This window comes from Schistocerca nitens, chromosome 5 (assembly GCF_023898315.1).
Source record: "Schistocerca nitens isolate TAMUIC-IGC-003100 chromosome 5, iqSchNite1.1, whole genome shotgun sequence".
NCBI lineage: Eukaryota > Metazoa > Arthropoda > Insecta > Orthoptera > Acrididae > Schistocerca > Schistocerca nitens.
The window spans coordinates 135,415,186-135,435,386 of NC_064618.1; the positions used below are offsets into that span (position 1 = coordinate 135,415,186).

Consider the following 20,201-nt stretch of genomic DNA (forward strand, 5'->3'; position numbering starts at 1 on the left):
AAGTAATATTCTCTCTTTAATGACCGTCTGTCACTTTCAGTCAGTAGGCCTACACGTCTTTGTCCGCGTTGTGACTTAGCGGATGATGTTTTTCCGCTTTCCCTGTATGCGGTATAAGTCTACAACATGGTGCCTCTTGAAACGCCAAACACTTCGTCTAGCTTGGTTGCGGAAGCACCCACCATACAAGGAGAAACTACTTGCCCACATTAGAGTTCACTTAACTCCGACATAATCCACTGACAACCACACAGAACAGTGTTCTGACCACTGACACTAGGACCGTTGTGAGGACAAATATACCGGTAACATCGCATCTTGCATACTCGGCTGTCTTCTGCAATTACGTTCAATGAAGCATATCTCGCGGTGGTTCCATATTCTTGTACAGCCTCTGTAAGTGTAATACAAGTTTCCGGGTTCGACTTCCCATAGAAGTAACGAGAAACTTTGTTCCAGATTCCTCACTGAAAATAATTTCTTGTATTTGTACAAAGCAGTGTAGCACAGGGGCCTGCAGTTGCAGAAAACGGACTCCGGCGCTCTGGCATTTTCAGATATTTCTCTGTCGCCAGGCGAACAGCAAAATAGCCGAGCTGGACTTTAGCGATGACAATCCTGAGAGGAGTTACGACAGCGGGAAAAGCCTAAGCGATGACGTCATCGCTGAGGAGGAAGAAACCGATGCCCTATTTGATTTGACACCTGACCCAAAGAGGTCAAGGCGTCAACTTGTTTCGCGTGATTCTGTATTCTGTTACACTTTGTTTCATTAGTAGTAGTTTCCACTACCTATAGGTGGTACGAAAAACCTTGTATTAGATTGCATTGTGTGGATCGAAAATTGCGTTTGAAGATCCAGTTGAAAGCAGAGACGGAAGGGCGTTGTTCTTAGGATAGTTAAATATCGACAGTAGCAGGTAAACTGAAATACTTCCGTTTTCTTTTCGTTTTTACGAGGCCTTAGCAGAGATAAACATTGCATTGACGGTCGGGGCTAGGGAAGTTTCTTGTTAAAGGCGGGTAGTATTATCCTTTAAAAAAAAATGTACACTGAAATTTCACTGCTAAAACCTGTCCTCATTGCGTTTTTTTTTGATAATTTGAGGATTTTGCCATTTCTTTCAAGCTCTGTGTCTTGGGAAGCATATCGTGTAAAAAATTTGACGCTCTGCAGGAAAAGTCTACCAGCTTTTTTGGTCGTAGGATGCAAGGGTAAAATTACATAGAGAAAAACTGAGACAGTTGTCAAAGATGCCAAAAGTTAGCACAGGGTTCTCGGAGTCGAAAACTTGAATACTGCACTGCAGACCACCTACATACAATGTGCTAAAGTTTCATAAAGTTCGGACCTTTTGTAAGTTTCACCCCTTTCCCCTTCTTCAGTACCTGTTGAATGTACTATGACCGCTCTATTATATGTGAAATAAGCGTCACGTCCAGACCACAGTGTTCTAATAAACCATTTGATTGGGGAAAGAGGTAGACAATGTCCACGTATCACTCTCAGAAAGTTGATGGAGAACGAAGTATATTAGGAAGCAAACTTACGAGAGTAGTCACGGACAGAGGTGGAAGTGTTATGCGCACATCTGCGAAGGAAACGCTCTGAAGGAACATTTCGTTAAATCCAGGCGCCAAAATGTCTAGATGCTGACGATGACGGCCAAGCTGTAGCGATCGCAGAATTCACAAACAACCTTCTGCCGGTTGTTCTGATGTTGACGTCACCTTACGTTCACGGTTGGGCACCACATTTCGGTAATACGGCATCCAGTAAAGAAATGTCCCAGTACTCACCTGAAGCAATTGCTGTCAGACAAATCACAACCGCGAATATTATATTATTACAGGTCTTTTATTTGTATTACAAACAAAGAGATGCTGTGGTAGTCATTTCAACAAGGAAAACTGAATATTACATTAATTTAAGACTGAGAAAAGTAATATTCAATCGGATGTTGATGGCTGGTGCTGTTCCCAGAGGCAGTGGAGCACAGGTGTGTGTGTGGTGTAGTGACAGCGAAGTGGTCAGAGCGTCAGCGTGTGGTTGCTTGCTGCCACAGACACTTCCTGCCCATCACCGGCAGGCGACGCGCTGTCTTTGGAACCAATCAGACTGCGCATCACCATGAGGTACGAGAAAGCGTCCTGCATCATCTGCAAACACACGACAAGTTAGTTTTTTGTGGCTCTTGCTGCGGCAGTTTTTCATATGAACACAACTGATTGCCTATAGTGATGCAATGGAGTTTGCAGCCAGAAAAGACGAACGCTGCCTAACAAAATTACGAAATTTCTGTTTTAAATATATAACTCGTACACTTGAATATAAGGGCGATACAATAAGACAGAATTGGTACGACGAAATGGAATGACCTAGTGATTGGATTTCTAAATAATATCAGAATTTTTGAGATTTATAAAGAAGCATAAATTTGAAACTTTCTAGCAGGTTAAAACTGTGTGACGGACCGAGACTCAAACTCGGGACTTTTGCCTTTTCGTTGGCAAGTGCTCTACCAACTGAGCTACTCAAGCACGACTCACGACCCGTCCTCACAGTTTCAATTCTGCCAGTACCTTCGCAGAACAGTTTCTGTGAATAAATAAAATTAGAAGGAAGGTCAGCGTTGACGGTAATGTTGATGATTTATTAACAGCAAAATCGATTTTCGATCACATAATGATCATCTTCAGTGCTGGGAGTTAAAAATTTTTACGTAGCGATCAGTGAATAAGAAACACACATCCACAAATACACCTGAGTATAAACCAACTGTTGGTAAGAACATACCTTTAGCGTACAAATTAAAGCTCGTGTCTAGTTATTAGCAGTAACAGAAGCCGCTGTTTACATTCACCTATACAGCAGACCTCAGTGTGACAGGGGCTTGGAACGCCCTCTATGTGACATGTCACGTGAAGACTTAACCTTACTTTATTTGGCAGGAGACTACCACAAAATATCAAATGTGCGCTTGCAAATCATTAATTGAATGACCTTCCTTCTAATTTTATTTATTCAATGGTCGTTGTGCACACAGCACTCTACGGAGTCGCCAATCAATAAAGCTTCTGTGAAGTTTGGAAGGTAGGAGACGAGGTACTGGCAGAATTGAAACTATGAGGACGGGTCGGGAGTCGTGCTTGGATAACTCAGTTCGCCGGCACGGTAGCTCAGCGTGTTCGGTCAGAGAGCTAGCTGGCCTCTGTAATAAAAAAAAAACTGAGTGAAAGGATCAACAAAGAACTTCGACGGATGTCATGTCCGCAAAAAAAAAAAAAAAAAAAAAGGGTTGGTAGAGCACTTGCCCGCGATAAGGCAAGTGTGCCGAGTTCGAGTATCGGTCCGACTCACAGCTTTAATCCGCCAGGAAGTTTCATATCAGCGCACACTCCACTGCAAAGTAAAAATTTCATCCTGGAAGCATACATTTTATTTCTAGAACATACGGAGACAGAGGCATACAGCATTTCCGAAGAAGGAGAAATTACCTTAAATTTGAAGAGCAAAGGAATATATAATCATCAAAACCGATAATATTATTTTATTACTGTTTTTCATTCCTTTCCACGAAATGAAAAATTGTTCTTGTCGTTTAAGTCTCAGTTAAGAAAAACTTTAATTTTGATAATAAAAATTAACAGTTGGTAAGAAAAGACGTTGTAGCATCAAAAGGAATTGTTAAGTGAATTTCATGTACCTTGGGTGAAACCTTATGGTTTATCGTAGAAGATAAGGAAAAGAAATCTTTTTCACACAGCAAGAAATACTTGTAGTGAAATGGCAAAAAACCCAGGCCAAAAGTTAACAAAGGTGAGCGAATGACAGGGTTATAAGGGAAGGCCAAAAAAATGTTGGTAATCTCACCCACACGCTGTGAGAATTCTTTCGACTGCGTCTGTACGTTGTGAAAGTAAATGTCATATTCACTGAAATTCAGATTTGAACTGTACATTGTCTGAGCAAAAGTATCGCGACACCTCTATGTCATGCGGGATTAACCACATTACGTCACGAGAGGCCAGTATAAAAGAAAGCGGATAATACTGTTTTGTCAGTAGCTAAGCATTAACAGCAGAATGGTCGGCCAGGACTTCCAGTGTGGACAATTCACTGTTCACTGGTTGTCACCCGAGTAACAGATTCAGCAGGGATATTTCAACCCTTCTAACGCTGCCCAGGTCCACTGTTGGTGATATATGACTGTCAAGTGAAAATGCGTCACACTACACGAACAACCACAGTGAAGCCAAGACAGTGATCTTCGAGCACTGCGGAGAGTGGTTGTAAAAAATCTCATGAAATTAGTGGAAGGGATCTCTCGTGACTTCCATAGTGCTACCAGCAGCCCGGCTAGCGCAGTCACCGCGTAGGGAGTTGAAAGGAACGTGGTACAGTGGTCGAGCATCACCTCACGAGCCACATGTTTCTGTAGCCAATTCTGAGCTATGCTTGAGGTGGCGTAAGGAGCGACGGCACTGAATACTGGATGACTAGAAGCGAGTGATACGCTGCGGTGAATCACGCTGTACCCTCCGGCAGTGCGACAGAAGGATTTGGATTTCGTGAAATCCTAGAGAACGTTACCGGCCGTCATATTTAGCGTCAACAGTAAAGCGCAGAGGAGGAGGTGTTACGGCATGGGGGCGTCTTAGATGGTTAGGATGTGGCCCCCCTATTGCGCTTATGAAAATGCTAAATCAGAAAGAATATGAACACATTATACAGCACTGTGTACTGCGTACTGTAGAGGAACAGTTCGAAGACGATGATTGTTCGTATTAGCATGACAGTGCACCCTGTCCCATAAGGCAGCATCTGTGGGACAACGGTTTGTGGTCAGTTACATACCCGAACCAATTGGAACACTTGTGGGGTGAGTTATAACGTCGACTTTGCTCTGGTCCTCTGCGTCCAACTTCACAACCTGTCCTGTTTTCGGCTTTTAATGAACAATGGGCTGTCATTCTTACACAGACGCTCAGATACCTCACTGAAATTGTCCCTAGCATAGTTCAAGCTGTCATAAAGGCGAAAGGTGAACGCATCCTACATTAATGTCCTACATACTTTTGATCGGATAACGTATTTATTGTGGAATAATCGGGTCTACTGCCGGATGTTTGTGTCGCTCTGGCACAATATTTCGGCCACGTAACTCGTTGCCTTCTTCAGGTGCGACCTGAGACTGCAGTATTGGAGGATCTTGTCCATACTGTCAAGATCTCGCCGGGAAAGCCTGAAGAATTACAACGTGTTTATTGTTTGTCTTGTTCATTTCACCTAATCTCACATTGAACGAACTTCTCCAGAAATAAATGTCGCCTCTCTTAATGTATCCCTTTTATACACATTAATGGGAAAAGCTGTCATCGGCGCGAGGGTTGGTATCAACACCATAGAGCTTTACTACGCGTAGTCCTACAGGAGGTGGTATGATTTCGCATTCCTTTAAACTTACCTACCCAGTTACAGGGATATTTACAGTATAACGCAGTGCAACTCGGCCCTTTTCACTTATATTATTGCCACAGAGGAAAGGAGCGTCAGACAGAAAAATCCTAGGGATGCCAAGAGACCGATACCCACTGCATCACACGGCCACATTCGAAAAGAATGCATGGTGAATATAGCAGAAATAATAAGTGTTCCCATAGCCTGTCCTCTACTAATTCTGTGCCTGCCTTTTATCCCCATTGTTCCTTTTTCATTTTGTAAGAACATTTATAGCTTTTAAGAATAAATCCTATACATGATTCTGTTCAGTTTGTGTCGCAGCATTTCAGCAATCAGAATTTCACACGGAGCTTTATCCTGGAAGATTTTCTAGACTTTAATCGTTGCTGCTGATTCTCCATCGCACTCTCATATCGCAAGGTTCGAAGTTTCTGGCAGCTACATTTGAGTACGTCACACCGTGTGTGGTTTATCCTTTTCAGATAGCTCGGGTAAGGTTCGTGACCCACCAGATAATGTATCATTCCCCTGCGGCTGCTTTGTCACGCCTCCCTGCACGCTGGGAAATAGATTATGTCATCTCATTCCTGAACATTTTGTGTCTCTGTCATTCTCACAGGCCGGTCGGAGTGGCCGAGCGACTCTAGGCGCTACAGTCTGGAACCGTGCGACCGCTACGGTCGCTGATTCGAATCCTGCCTCGGGCATGGATGTGTGTGATGTCCTTAGGTTAGTTAGGTTTAAGTAGTTCTAAGTTCTAGGGGATTGATGACCTCAGCAGTCCCATAGTGCTCAGAGCCATTTGAACCATTCTCACAGGAGCCACGTTTCCTTTCGGTCTCTCTTTATTACGCGTTTTCTTACGTTTTCCTCCGCGTTTCGATTTGCCGCCGAGGGCTGTTGGACTACACTGTACTCCACGATCGACTGAGTTTGATGACAACAGAAAGTCTTTAAACAGAGTAAGGCTGCTGTGTCAGAGAAGTTTCTTAGACGAAGACAGAGATCGAAGGCTTGAATTAAACAATAAGTGAAAGTTTGGGTGCAAATGGGAATTGTCGACAGTCATGTTGATTAGGTGAGAAAGGGCTGAACTACAGACCCGTAGACCTTGTTTTTAGGTATTGTCTTGGAGGGGATTTCAACAGGAAGGGGTAGTGGTACGGGCAACTGTAGCGTTACGAGAGGCAGCTAGCGTGTTGTTACCTGTGCTACACTGCGTTGGTTAAAAACACGGGGACGCCCAAGAGCAAAATTAGGTAAAGAGACTTTAATCAGTTCTTATGACAATAACTTGAGAGTTTCCCTGGCGAGGAAATAATAAATATTATACATGAGTTTTGGAGAAGAAAGCCCGCATCTCGTGGTCGTGCGGTAGCGTTCTCGCTTCCCATGCCCGGGTTCCCGGGTTCGATTCCCGGCGGGGTCAGGGATTTTCTCTGCCTCGTGGTGGCTGGGTGTTGTGTGATGTCCTTAGGTTAGTTAGGTTTAAGTAGTTCTAAGTTCTAGGGGACTGATGACCATAGCTGTTAAGTACCATAGTGCTCAGAGCCATTTGCACCATTGGAGAAGAAAAGCCCCCAATCCAAATAAGATTCCTCTTGAAGTTGTGCAGGAGTTACCATGTAAGCAAGAACCGCAGCTACACAGAATTTGTGCTGTGCGTATTACAGTGCAAATTCTCCGGCATTTGGGAACGTGAAGAAGTTGCAGTATTAAGCTAAGGGCCGGACAAAGATAATACGCTCCAAAAATTCGATCGTCCCCCCAGTCTAAGTGATGCAGAACCGTGGGTTCAAATGGTTCAAATGGCTCTGAGCACTATGCGACTTAAGTTCTGAGGCAGGATTCGAACCTGCGACCTTAGCGGTCGCTCGGCTCCAGACTGTAGCCCCTAGAATCGCACGGCCACTCCGGCCGTCAAAACCTTGGGAAAATTATAAGTTTTACTACAATGAAAGAGAAATGTTTTTGTCTGCCGATTTAGAAATCATCGGTAGTGCGAAACTCAGCTTGCAGCTTTATCGCACGACATCCTGCGAGCCGTGGTTGAACGGCAACGGGCATATCCCATATTCCTATATTTCCGAAAAGCGTTTGACACTGTGCCCCAGTGCATACTGTTTACATAGATCCAAGCATGCGGAATAAGTTCTTGGACGTGGGAATGGGTCGACGTCTGTTTAATAGTAGAACCCACCAGTACGTTGTCCTTTACGGCGAGTGTTCATCGGATATAAAGGTTTCGTCAGGAATGACTCATGGAAGTGTGACAGGACTCTCTTGTTTTCTAAGAGTATACACATCATCAGTCTGAGGGACGGAGTGAACAGCAGTCTGCGACAGTTTGCTGCTGACGCCGTAGTGTACGGGACAGTTCGTCTTTAAGTGACTGCAGGACGACGCAGGACGACTTGGACAGAACTTTTGGTTGGTGTGACTCATGTGGAAAAATGTAACTTAATGTACCTGAGTGGGAATAACAATCTTATGATGTTCGAATGCAGTATAAATTGTGTGCTGCTTCACACGATTACGCCGATTAAATAAACGTTGCAGAGCTTTATGAAATGTAACGAGCACGTAAGTTCAGCTACAAGGAAGGCGAATGGTGGACTTTAGTTTAATGTGAGAATTCTAGGAAACTGTATCTCATTTATAAATCAGACTGCATACAGGGTACAGCTCGACTTTTTGGGATCCCCACCAGTTTGGTTTAAAGAAAGACATAAAGAAAAAAATCAGAGGCCTGTTGCTAGATTTGTCAGCGGTAGATTTGAACAGTGAGCGAGGGTATGGTACATGAACTCTTATGTGAATGCCTGAAACGAAGAAGACTTTTTTTTGCGAAATACTGGGAAAGATAAGAGAAGCGGCACTTGCGACAGACTGCAGAACGATCCTACTGCCAGCAACACACATCTCGCGCGAGGGTAAGAGAAATAACGACTCATACGGAAGCTTATAGACAGTCATTATACGTCGCTCCATTTGCGAGTGGAACACGGGAGGGAATGGATAGCAGTAGCACAAACAGCCTCCGCCAGATTTGCGGAGTGTGTATGTAGACGGGATGAATGGGGCTAAATATTCTAAGAACGTCTACGTGATACATTCGCAAGACACGACATACTACACTCTAAGATGGGACGGAAATCGATAGAAGTGATGTACATTTACGGACAAACAAATAGTTACCATTTCACAAAAATTGGATGATTTATCCAAGAGAAAGAGCTTCACAAATTGGGCAAGTCAGTCACGGGTTGATGCATCTCAGCTCCTTGTGCACTGACTGATAGAGTTGTTGAATGTCCCCCTGTTGGATATGTTGCCAAATTCTATTCAACTGTCGCGTTGAATCGTCAAAATCGCAAGCTGGTTGGAAGGCCCTGCCCATAACGCTCCAAGCGTTCTCAATTGGGAAGAGCTCCGGCGACCTTGCTGGCAAAGGTCGAGTTTGGTAGACACGGAGGCAAGTAGTAGAAACTTTCACCGTTGCGGGCGGGCATTATCTTGCTGAAATGTAAGCCTACGACAAGTTGAAAAAAAAAAAAAAAAAAAAAAAGAAAAGCATAGAATATTGTCGACGTACCGCTGTATGTATTGTAAGGTTGTAAGGGTGCCGCGGATGACAACCAAAGGGGACCTACTATGAAATGACATGTCACCACAGACAGTCACTCACGAATGTCGGGCCGTATGGCTGACGACAATCTGGTTGGTATCCCATCGCCGTCCGGGGCGTTTCCAGACACATCTTCGTCCGTCATTGGGGCTAAATTACAGATAAGATATACTAATCAGATTAAGCAGGTAATTGAAGCGGCTGTGATTACACAATGTAATATACTTCTAACAAGACGAGAGAAATTACAGCTCTTAGCACAATGGGACTTAACATCTGAGGTCATCAGTCCCCTAGAACTTGTTGTTGTTGTTGTTGTCTTCAGTCCTGAGACTGGTTTGATGCAGCTCTCCATGCTACTCTATCCTGTGCAAGCTTCATCATCTTCCAGTACCAACTGCAGCCTATATCCTTCTGAATCTGCTTAGTGTATTCATCTCTTGGTCTCCTCTACGATTTTTACCCTTCACGCTACCCTCCAGTACTAAATTGGTGATCCCTCGATGTCTCAAAACATGTCCTACCAACCGATCCCTTCTCCTAGTCAAGTTGTGCCACAAGCTCCTCTTTTCGCTAATTCTATTCAATACCTCCTCATTAGTTATGTGATCTACCCATCTAATCTTCAGCGTTCTTCTGTAGCACCACATTTCGAAAGATTCTATTCTCTTTTTGTCTAAACTATTTATCGTCCACTTTTCACTTCCATACATGGCTATACTCCATAGAAATACTTTCAGAAACTACTTACTGACATTTAAATCTATACTCGATGTCAACAAATTTCTCTTCTTCAGAAACGCTTTCCTTGCCATTGCCAGTCTACATTTTATATCCTCTCTACTTCGACCATCATCAGTTATTTTGCTCCCCAAATAGCAAAACTCCTTTACTACTCTAAGTGTCTCATTTCCTAATCTAATTCCTTCAGCATCACCCGACTTAATTCGACTACATTCCATTATCCTCGTTTTGCTTTTGTTGATGTTCATCTTATACCCTCCTTTCAAGACACTGTCCATTCCGTTCAACTGCTCTTCCAAGTCCTTTGCTGTCTCTGACAGATTTACAATGTCATCGGCGAACCTCAACGTTTTTATTTCTTATCCATGTATTTTAATACCTAATCCGAACTTTTCTTTTGTTTCCTTTACTGCTTGCTCAATATACAGATTGAATAACATCGGGGTTAGGCTACAACCCTGTCTCACTCCCTTCCCAACCACTGCTTCCCTTTCATACCCCTCGACTCTTATAACTGCCATCTGGTTTCTGTACAAATTGTGAATAGCCTTTCGCTCCCTGTATTTTACCCCTGCCACCTTCAAAATTTGAAAGAGAGTCTTCCAATCAACATTGTCTCTAAGTCTACAAATGCTAGAAATGTAGGTTTGCCTTTCCTTAATCTATTTTGTAACATAAGTCGTAGGGTCAGTATTGCCTCCCGTGTGCCAACATTTCTACGGAATCCAAACTGATCTTCCCTGAGGTCGGCTTCTATCAGTTTTTCCATTCGTCTGTAAAGAGTTCGTGTTAGTTTTTTGCAGCTGTGACTTATTAAACTGATAGTTCGGTAATTTTCACATCTGTCAACACCTGCTTTCTTTGGGATTGGAATTATTATATTCTTCTTGAAGCCTGAGGGTATTTCGCCTGTCTCATACATCTTGCTCACCAGATGGTAGAATTTTGTCAGGACTGGCTCTCCCAAGGCCGTCAGTAGTTCTAATGGAATGTTGTCTACTCCCGGGGCCTTGTTTCGACTCAGGTCTTTCAGTGCTCTGTCAAACTCTTCACACAGTATCCTATCTCCCATTTCATCTTCATCTACATCCTCTTCCATTTCCATAATATTGTCCTCAAGTACATCGCCCTTGTATAGACCCTCTATATACTCCTTCCACCATTCTGCTTTCCCTTCTTTGCTTAGAACTGAGTTTCCATCTGAGCTCTTGATATTCATAGAAGTGTTTCTCCTTTCTCCAAAGGTCTGTTTAATTTTCCTGTAGGCAGTATCTATCTTACCCCTAGTGAGATAAGCCTCTGCATCCTTACATTTGTCCTCTAGCCATCCCTGCTTAACCATTTTGCACTTCCAGTCGATATCATTTTTGAGACGTAACTTAGTACTACTTAAACCTAACTAACCTGGGAACATCCAAGCCCGAGGCACGATTCGAACCTGCAACCGTAGCAGTCGCGTTGTTCCGGACTGAAGCGCCTAGAACCGCTCGACCACAGCGGCCGGCAGATGGGAATCTGAGTATATCTGCAGTTACAAGTGGCGGGAAAAGGAACAGTGTTTGGAAACGTAGATACTCTTGTAGATGAACTAGCTTAAAATTTAAGGTAGTACAAAAATTTCAATGCTTGCCATGTTTATCTTTGTACCTGACAGGCAAAAATCGCTTTGTGAAATAAATAATAAATATTGTAGAATATTACACCAGTGTTGTGTGTGTTTCCATTTATTACTTTTTGCTCTCTTCATATGGTTGTCAACTGATTTAATGACGTTAACAGAAAGCCAGCGATAACTTTTTTGGTCATCCTCGAAGTAAATCCCGTGCATAGATCATTGCACCTGAAATGAAGTTATTCTGCTCCGAAGGGGTTTTAGTGTGATGATTTCCCTGGGTAGCAATATTTCTTTTGTTCCAGTGCACCAGCGACGATGTCCGACTAGGATGGCTCGCATGGCACAGAATCTGTTAGGTCTTCCGACGGCCTACGCTATCGGCCGCTGGAGCTTATGAACCACTGATAAAATACGTCCCAAGACGAGGAAAATACTCATGAAAGAAAGAGCATGGTGCACTGCCTACAGTGCTCTTCAGCGCACGCGGTCATTCAGATTTTTAGGACTAACAAAGACTACATGAGTGGGATAAACATCAGAGTGCGCTTGCGGGTTGACGCAGTGGTTATGACACCGGGTGTCTCATTCCAAAGTGGAGGGGTTCGAACACATGCCCGTCAACCTACAGCTAACTTGCGCGTGGTTTTCCTAATCTGTTTAAAGCAACTGCTGGGAAATGCATACGAACGATTTCTTTTTCATCCATTTCCATTCTGAGATTGTGATCAGTCGCTAATAACCTAGCTGCCGACAGGACGTTGTACATCATTCCACCTTTCTATTTCAGAGGACCCGAAACTTCATATCTTGTGACAAGGAACCAGAGGTCGGAAATACTAGTTTTATACGCTATTATTTATCGAACCTTTAATGCTTGTGAGAAGACGCACCGTTTGTAAACCGCTGGAGGTATCATCAACATTGGTAGCAATAGTTTGCGAAACACAATACTACAACACTCGCTTTTCGTTTGTGACTAGGTTCTCCTTACTTGTGATTAGTTCCTTTTGGCGCCGGCCGCTGTGACCGAGCGGTTTTAGGCGCTTCAGTCTGCAACCGCGCTGCTGCTACGGCCGCAGGTTCGAATCCTGCCTCGAGCACGGATGTGTGTGATGTCCTTAGGTTAGTTAGGTTTAAGTAGTTCTAAGTCTAGGAGACTGATGACCTCAGATGCTAAGTCCCATAGTGCTTAGAGCCATTTGGACCATTCCTTTTAGCAATCGAAATAAATGATTTAATGGTCATTTTTCACAGTTTGACAACTGGCTTTTTATCTTTTCACTCCTTTTTCAGATTTTTGAACATCGGGGTTTGCTGTGGAGGATGGCTGGTTCAAATGGCTCTGAGCACTATGCGACTTAACTTCTGAGGTCATCAGTCGCCTAGAACTTAGAACTAATTAAACCTAACTAACCTAAGGACAGCTCACACATCCATGCCCGAGGCAGGATTCGAACCTGCGACCGTAGGGGTCGCTCGGTTCCAGACTGTAGCGCCTAGTACCGCACGGCCACTCCGGCCGGCGCTGTGGAGGAACATTAATAATTTTGTGCAAGCCAGAAAGACAAAAGGGCCGCGCGGGATTAGCCGAGCGGTCTTGGGCGCTGCAGTCATGGAATGTGCGGCTGGTCCCGGCGGAGATTCCTCCCTCGGGCATGGGTGTGTGTTTGTCCTTAGGATAATTTAGGTTAAGTAGTGTGTAAACTTAGGGACTGATGACCCTAGCAGTTAAGTCCCATAAGATTTCACACACATTTGAACATTTTTGAACAGAAAGACAAAAGGAGCGGACGGGACTGCCGAACCGTCATAGAAATTTTTTCTACTTTTTTGTACATTTTTATAGAGAGAAAAGGAAATTTTCTATTATCTCAAGAAAGGATGACTTAATAAAATACATTTTGACTAAGAGCTATGAACGTACAATCACTATAAGAATGGTTCTCTGAGCACTATGCGACTTTTAACTTCTGAGGTCATCAGTCCCCTAGAACTTAGAACTACTTAAACCTAACCAACCTAAGGACATCACAAACATCCATGCCCGAGTCAGGATTCGAACCTGCGACCGTAGCGGTCGCGCGGTTCCAGACTGTAGCGCCTAGAACCGCGCGGCCACCTAGGCCGGCCACTAGAAGATCTCTGCATATTCCAGTCACGAATCTGACTATTCTTTTTCACCAGAATATACAGTTCTTCTATAACTTTTAGAACTCAATTCTTCAGGAGTTAAACCACCATACATCGAAGGAAAAAATCGCAACAGCAAGAAGGAGTTGTCCGACGTAAACGAAAGTTGGTAGACATGTTTCTACATCTAAAAGATGATCATTATTCAAATTTCGCGACAGTCGCATAAAGGTGGGAGTAGTAGCGCCACTACGAGGATGCAAATCGAGATTGCTTTAAATATAGGCTGTAACGGTGGCGAACGTTAGTTACCTTTGAGACTGCACGTGGTGAGTTGATGTTAGCTAACAAAGCTTTTACGGCGACAAAGACGCCATTACCAACACCACACTGAGTTCGAACAAGGTCGTGTAGCAAGGTACGAGAAACTGGATGTTGCTTTTGCAATATTGCAGGAAGACTTGGCAGGAATGTAGCCACTGCACACGATTGCTGGCAGCAGTGGTCACGAGAATGTACTCTCGCAATAAGACCTCGTTCCGGACGGCCACGTGGCTCTACCATAATAATAATGTCGTGTGACGAGGGCCTCCCGTCGGGTAGACCGCTCGCCTGGTGCAAGACTTCGGCGACTTGCGCGTCGATGGGGATGAAATGATGATGGTCAGGACAACACAACACCCAGTCCCTGAGCGGAGAAAATCTCCGACCCAGCCGGGAATCGAACCCGGGCACTGAGGATTGACAGTCTGGCGCGCTGACCACTCAGCTACCGGGGGCGGACGGCTCTACCATCATTCGGCGTATAGCTCTGCCGCATCGTACTGCATGTACAGCAAAAAATTGAGCAACATTTTCCACCTCAGTGATACAACGAACTGTCACAAATCGAGCCAGACGCCATGTAGCTTGCATTCCACTGACCCCAAACAACCGGCATTTGCAACTTCAGTGGCGTCAAGGAAGAGCTCATTGGAAGGCAAGTTCTGTTGTATTTTCTGATGAAAGCTATCTGAGCCTCGGCGTCAGTGATGGCCTGTGTTGGTTACAAGGAGGCCAGTTGCTAACACACTGGAGCAACGCCTGGAATTATGGTCTGGGGTGCAATTTCGTATGACAGCTGGAGCACTCTTATGATTATCCCACTTACCCTGACTGCAGATTTGTACGTCACTCTGGTGACTCGACCTGTTGTGCTGGCATTCATGAGACCGAGCGAGGTGGCGCAGTGGTTAGCACACTGGACTCGCATTCCGGACGACGACGGTTCAATCCCGTCTCCAGCCATCCTGATTTAGGTTTTCCGTGATTTCCCTAAATCGCTTCAGGCAAATGCCGGGATGGTTCCTCCTTCCCTAACCTTAGCATGAGCTCCGTCTCTAATGACCTCGTTGTCGACGGGACGTTAAACACTAACCACCACCGCCACCGCCATTCATGAGCAGCATTCCAGGGGGTGTTTCCCAACATGATAACTCTCTCTCACATACCGCTGTTGTAACCCAGCGTGCTCTACAGTGTCGACATGTTGCCTTGGCCTGTTCGATCCACAGATCTGTTTCGAATCGAGCACATATGGGACATCATGGGACGACAACTCCAGCGTCATCCACAACCACCATTAACTGTCCTTGTATTGACCGACCAAGTGCAACAGGCATGGAACTCCATGCCACAAACTGACATCTGGCACCTGTACAATATAATGAATGCATGTATGCATGCTTGCAGTCAACATTTCGGCGGTTACACCGGTTATTAATGTACCACCATTTCACATTTGCAGTGGCTTATCTCGCACTTACATTAACCTTTCATCTTGTAATGTCAATCACTTACATACGTTACCTAGGCAAATGTATTCCCACAATTTCATTCTCTACATTAATTATTTTTAGGTGTTGCGATCTTTTTCCGTCAGTGTACCTCATAGCTTTTAATGAAATTCGTTAAGTAGCCTGTTGTGGGGTTGTGTACCACTGCGGGCTACGGCGGGGACAGAGCCCGCAGTGGTCCCCAGTTCCATACAGTACAATACAATGCAGTTAATTTAAACACTTCCTTGCAACGTCTGTTAAACGTTACGTATGTGCTTCACCGCACTTACCATCTTTTGAATGCTATGAAATGCCGTAGTCAGTACAAAGAGTACGATAAATGATCTTTTAGTGGCTGCCAATTAAAACCTATTGTACCAATATATTCGCATTTTTAAGTCAGGACAAAACTTCTTCGTCTCACAAGCACATAAAAATCTTAAAAACAATCACTTTAGTAGTATATCTATGGGGCTTCTGCTCCGTACTTTTGAAGCACATGCACATGCAGAGCAGGTTGGATGGCGAGGAGAGAAGTGGGGAGGGAAATTGGCACATGTTCCTTCTTAGGCCACGCCTCTTTCTTGGAAATAGGCCACTCACAGGCGTTCTAAGCGAACACACACACACACACACACACACACACACACACACACACACACACACACACAAGATTATATGCACAATTATTTTTGTCGTTCTCAACAATATTGTTGAATATAGATACAACCAAGTAAGTATTGGTTCCTAAACATAATGTTATTCCAGAGGTCTTACGAAAAAGAATTAGTTCATGATGGAACTTACAGGTAGACCAACACCATCAAGATAACTTTCTTTCATACTTTATTACTCACAGTTGTTGCTGTCAATAGTGTAATGTAAGGCCTCTGACCGTCGTAGATGCTATGCAGCACCAATGACACAACTTTTTAATGGAATAAAATCTTAAAATACTGAGCTACTCCCAGGTCAAGCAGTGGTAATACTAAAATGGTTTTACCGGAAAAAATGAAGTCCCATATTATCTAGAGGCTTTGGTTATTGTAAATTGCACAAGTGCCCTGAAAAAAACAGGATTTGTACTCCTATTTTTTCATGTCTTTGTCCTAGTTCAAAAGCTCTCATTGAACGATTCTGTTCTAATCCATGCCTTTTTGTTAGAGCAGTAAGGCACAATCAATGGTCTAATACCCTTGAAACATTTATGTTTAGCAGCTTTCTCTTTCAAATGAGGTTTTGTTTTCTGACTACCATCATGTCACTGTGAGCAACAAAATTACACTTTTCTTTGATATGTTTTCCACCACCATATTTTTCTTTAAAAGTTAACACGTGAAAAGTCCCATTTAGTCAGTACTGAACAAGCAATGCGATTTGTAATTTGCCAGCAGGTATTTCAAGTTCATTGTTTCATGCTGACCGACCTATATCATCAACGCTCACACTTGCTTCACAAATGTTCTTAAAGGCCATACTGTTTCGCTTTTAAAGGTAATGAGCCACCATTCATTAAATTTAAACAATAGTAGTGTGCAAATAAGATATTGGGTGTGTGATTCATTCTACCCAGAGAGAGAGAGAGAGAGGAAGAATGTGGATCTAATGTTTTCGTGGCGTATTTATAGGGTATTTTCTGGGTCACGTCGTAAGTTCTCCACCATATTTTGGCCAAACATAGTTGTCGCTATCTTTAGGTTCTACCTGATGACTGTTGCTCTGACGTTGACGCTAACAGACGGATCTTACCCCAGAATCCTGTAGAGTGTTTGTTGTACTTGACTGCCTCCATGCTCAAGTAATCCCAGTCTCTGGGGGGGGGGGGGGGAGGTGGAGATGGGGTAAGAGGTAATGAGTTTGAGGTCTTGTCTCAGGATGAATTCCTCCTTCTTCAATTTCCAATTCAATAGTTCACTCTCCCAGTGGTAAGGCCAGGGTTAGTGTGGGAGTGCAGGAATGCCGGTATGGGAGGAGAGATATAGTCACAGTGGGGATAGGAGCCATCGCAGAGAGACACGTCGATCTCATGAAGTGCTGCCCTCATACTGTTCCCATCCAGAAGGGGCAGGCAAACGAAGGATGACTTGTCTTCTTCTGCGGACTCTGTTACCCGTGCTTCAGGAGAGGGAGCGTCTCCGCATCCAAGGCCATCTCCTCAGCCTCCTTCACTTCTGCAGGGGCTCGTGAGTCGACCATGTCCATGGTGGCCATACCTGGGCCAGGTATCTCGAGCCCCATGGCCACCACTTCAGCTGCCTGCATTTCCGCATTGGCTAAGGCGATGACCATCTGCGTTCTTGCGTCCCCCCCCACCCCCCCAATCCTGACAATCCTGATCGGGCTGGGTGCCTATACCTGTGTTGTATGTGGTGCATGAGCCAGGGTGTCACGTACACTCGTCAGCCAGAACAATGTGACTACCAACCTAATCTCGTTATAAACCCATCCAGGCGACAGCTGCGTCACCTGGCGAGGAATGTTTGCTAGTCAGACACACGCACGGTTCATGTAGTATCAACGAGCGTCCTATCCATGTGTAGAATGGAGAAGATGCGTGATCTGTCTGCGTTTGAACTAGAAGCTTGGCACGAACATTTCGGAAACTGCACAACTTGTTGGATGTTCCAGGAATGCTCTGAAGAGTGTCTTCAACACGTAGTGATCCAAGGTGAAACTATGTGTTGTTGTCCTGGGGTTGGGCACCACCCCTCAGTACAGATGTTAAACATTGTAGGCTGGGCAGAGTGGTAAAACTGTAATGGAACCAACATCAGACTTTAACGCTGGGCAGGCCTAAACACACAGTGCACTGAACACTCCCAAAGATGGTCCTCCACAACTGACGAGCCATGCATGGGCCAAACTTCATACCATGACATTGGCAACTAAGACTGAAATGGGCATGTGACCGTCGGCACTGGTTGGCGCAGTGGCAGAGCATTTCATGGTTTGTTAATCCTGATACCTTCTTCATCATCCTGATGGGAGGGTGCGAACCCGTTGTCTTCCAGGAGTACAGCTCCTTGACACCTATACTGCAGGATGGAGTTAAGCTGGCAGTGGCTCCAATATGCTTGGGGAACATTCAAGGGGGTATCCGTGGGTTCAGTGGAGCTCGTGAAAGGCACTATGACGGATAAAGAGTATCGTATACTGATTGCAGACCACGTACATCCCTTCACGACGATCATGTTTCCCGACATCAGAGGCGTTTTTCAAGATAATGTGCTATGTGACAAGGCCAGGAATGTTATGGAGTGGTTCGAGGAACACACTGGGGAGATCCAGTTGATGTGCTGGCCCCCCCCCCAACTCGCCAGATCAGAACCCGATCAAACAAATCTGGGATGTGATTGAATGTGGCATCAGATCTTATCGCCCCTCTCCACGGAATTTACAGGAATTACGTGACTCGTGTGTGCAGATGTTGTGCCGGCTGCCTCCAGCAACCTACCAAGGCTTCATTGCTTCCATGCTAGATGCGTCGCAGTTGTTATCCGTGCCAAAGGTGGACATACCCGCTATTAGGTAGGTGGTCATAATGTTCTGGCCGATCAGTCTGTGCAAAAATAAAAACTACTAACGTGTTTGGGGAAAACCTTTTTTATTTTTCGACATAGTCTCCTTTTAGACTTATACACTTCGTCCAACGCTGTTCTAATTTGTTGATCCTTTCCGGATAATAGGAATTGCCCAAGCCTGCAAAATAACTATTATTTGCTGCAATCACCTTCTCGTTTGAATAAAATCTTTGTCCCACCAGCCATTTCTTCGAACTGGGGAACAAATAGTAGTCCGAGGGAGCCAAGTGTGGAGAATAGGGGGAATGTGAAACGAGTTGGAATCCTATTTCCATTAATTTTGCGACCACAACTGCTGAGCTGTGTGCTGGTGCATGTCGTGATGGAAAAGAACTTTTCTGCGGTCCAATCGCCGGCGTATTTCTTGCAGCTCGGTTTTCAAATGGTCCAATAACGATGAATAATATTAACCTGTAATAGTTTTACCCTTTTTCAGATAGTCGATGAGGATTATCCCTTACGAATCCCAAAAGACAGTCGCCATAATCTTTCCGGCCTAAGGAACGGTCTTCGCCTTTTTTTGGTGGAGATTCTCCCTTGGTAACCTATTGCTTAGATTGTTGTTTGGTCTCATGAGTATAGTAATGTATCCACGTTTCATCGACAGCCCTGCGGATTCTTTCTGAACAGCTTCAAACCATCCTTGCAACACTTCACACGATTCTGTTTTTGGTCAAGCGTGAGCAGTCACGGAACCCATCTTGCGGATAGCTTTCCCATGTGCAATTGTTTATGCAAAATATTATGTACCCGTTCATTCGAGATGCCCACAGCACTAGCAATCTCACGCACCTTAATTCTTCTGTCGTCCATCACCATATCATGGATTTTATTAATGATTTCTGGAGGCGTGACCTCCACAGGGCATCCAGAACGTTCAGCATCACTTGTGCTCATATGGCCACTACGAAAATTTTGAAACCACTTATAAACTGTTCTAATCGAAGGTGCAGAGTCACTGTAATGTTTATCAAGCTTCTCTTTAGTCTCCTGAGGCGTTTTGCCTTTCATAATGCTTAATCACCACACGAAATTCTTTTTTGTCCATTTTTTGACGATCACTCAACTACCTTGATTCACACGAATGCCAAACACAAAGAAATAGACCAATATGGTTGAAACCTGGTGTGCGTTCTTTCCAAAGATGCTATTAACTAAACATATCCTCGATACGCGGTGGTGGTGCCACTTCTCGAACTTTGCACGGACTTTTCAAACGCCC

At 44.4% G+C, this 20,201-nt stretch overlaps 1 protein-coding gene across 1 annotated transcript in view; it reads right to left on the bottom strand.

The window, feature by feature from the left end:
* Window positions 1-1,897: 1,897 nt before the first annotated feature.
* Window positions 1,898-20,201, bottom strand: part of LOC126260309 (uncharacterized) — a 121,927-nt gene continuing 103,623 nt past the window's right edge. The window contains exon 6 of the mRNA XM_049957633.1: window positions 1,898-2,160. Within this exon, the coding sequence (XP_049813590.1) occupies window positions 2,032-2,160 (129 nt within the window). The 3' untranslated portion in view covers window positions 1,898-2,031. The remainder of the gene's footprint in view (window positions 2,161-20,201) is intronic.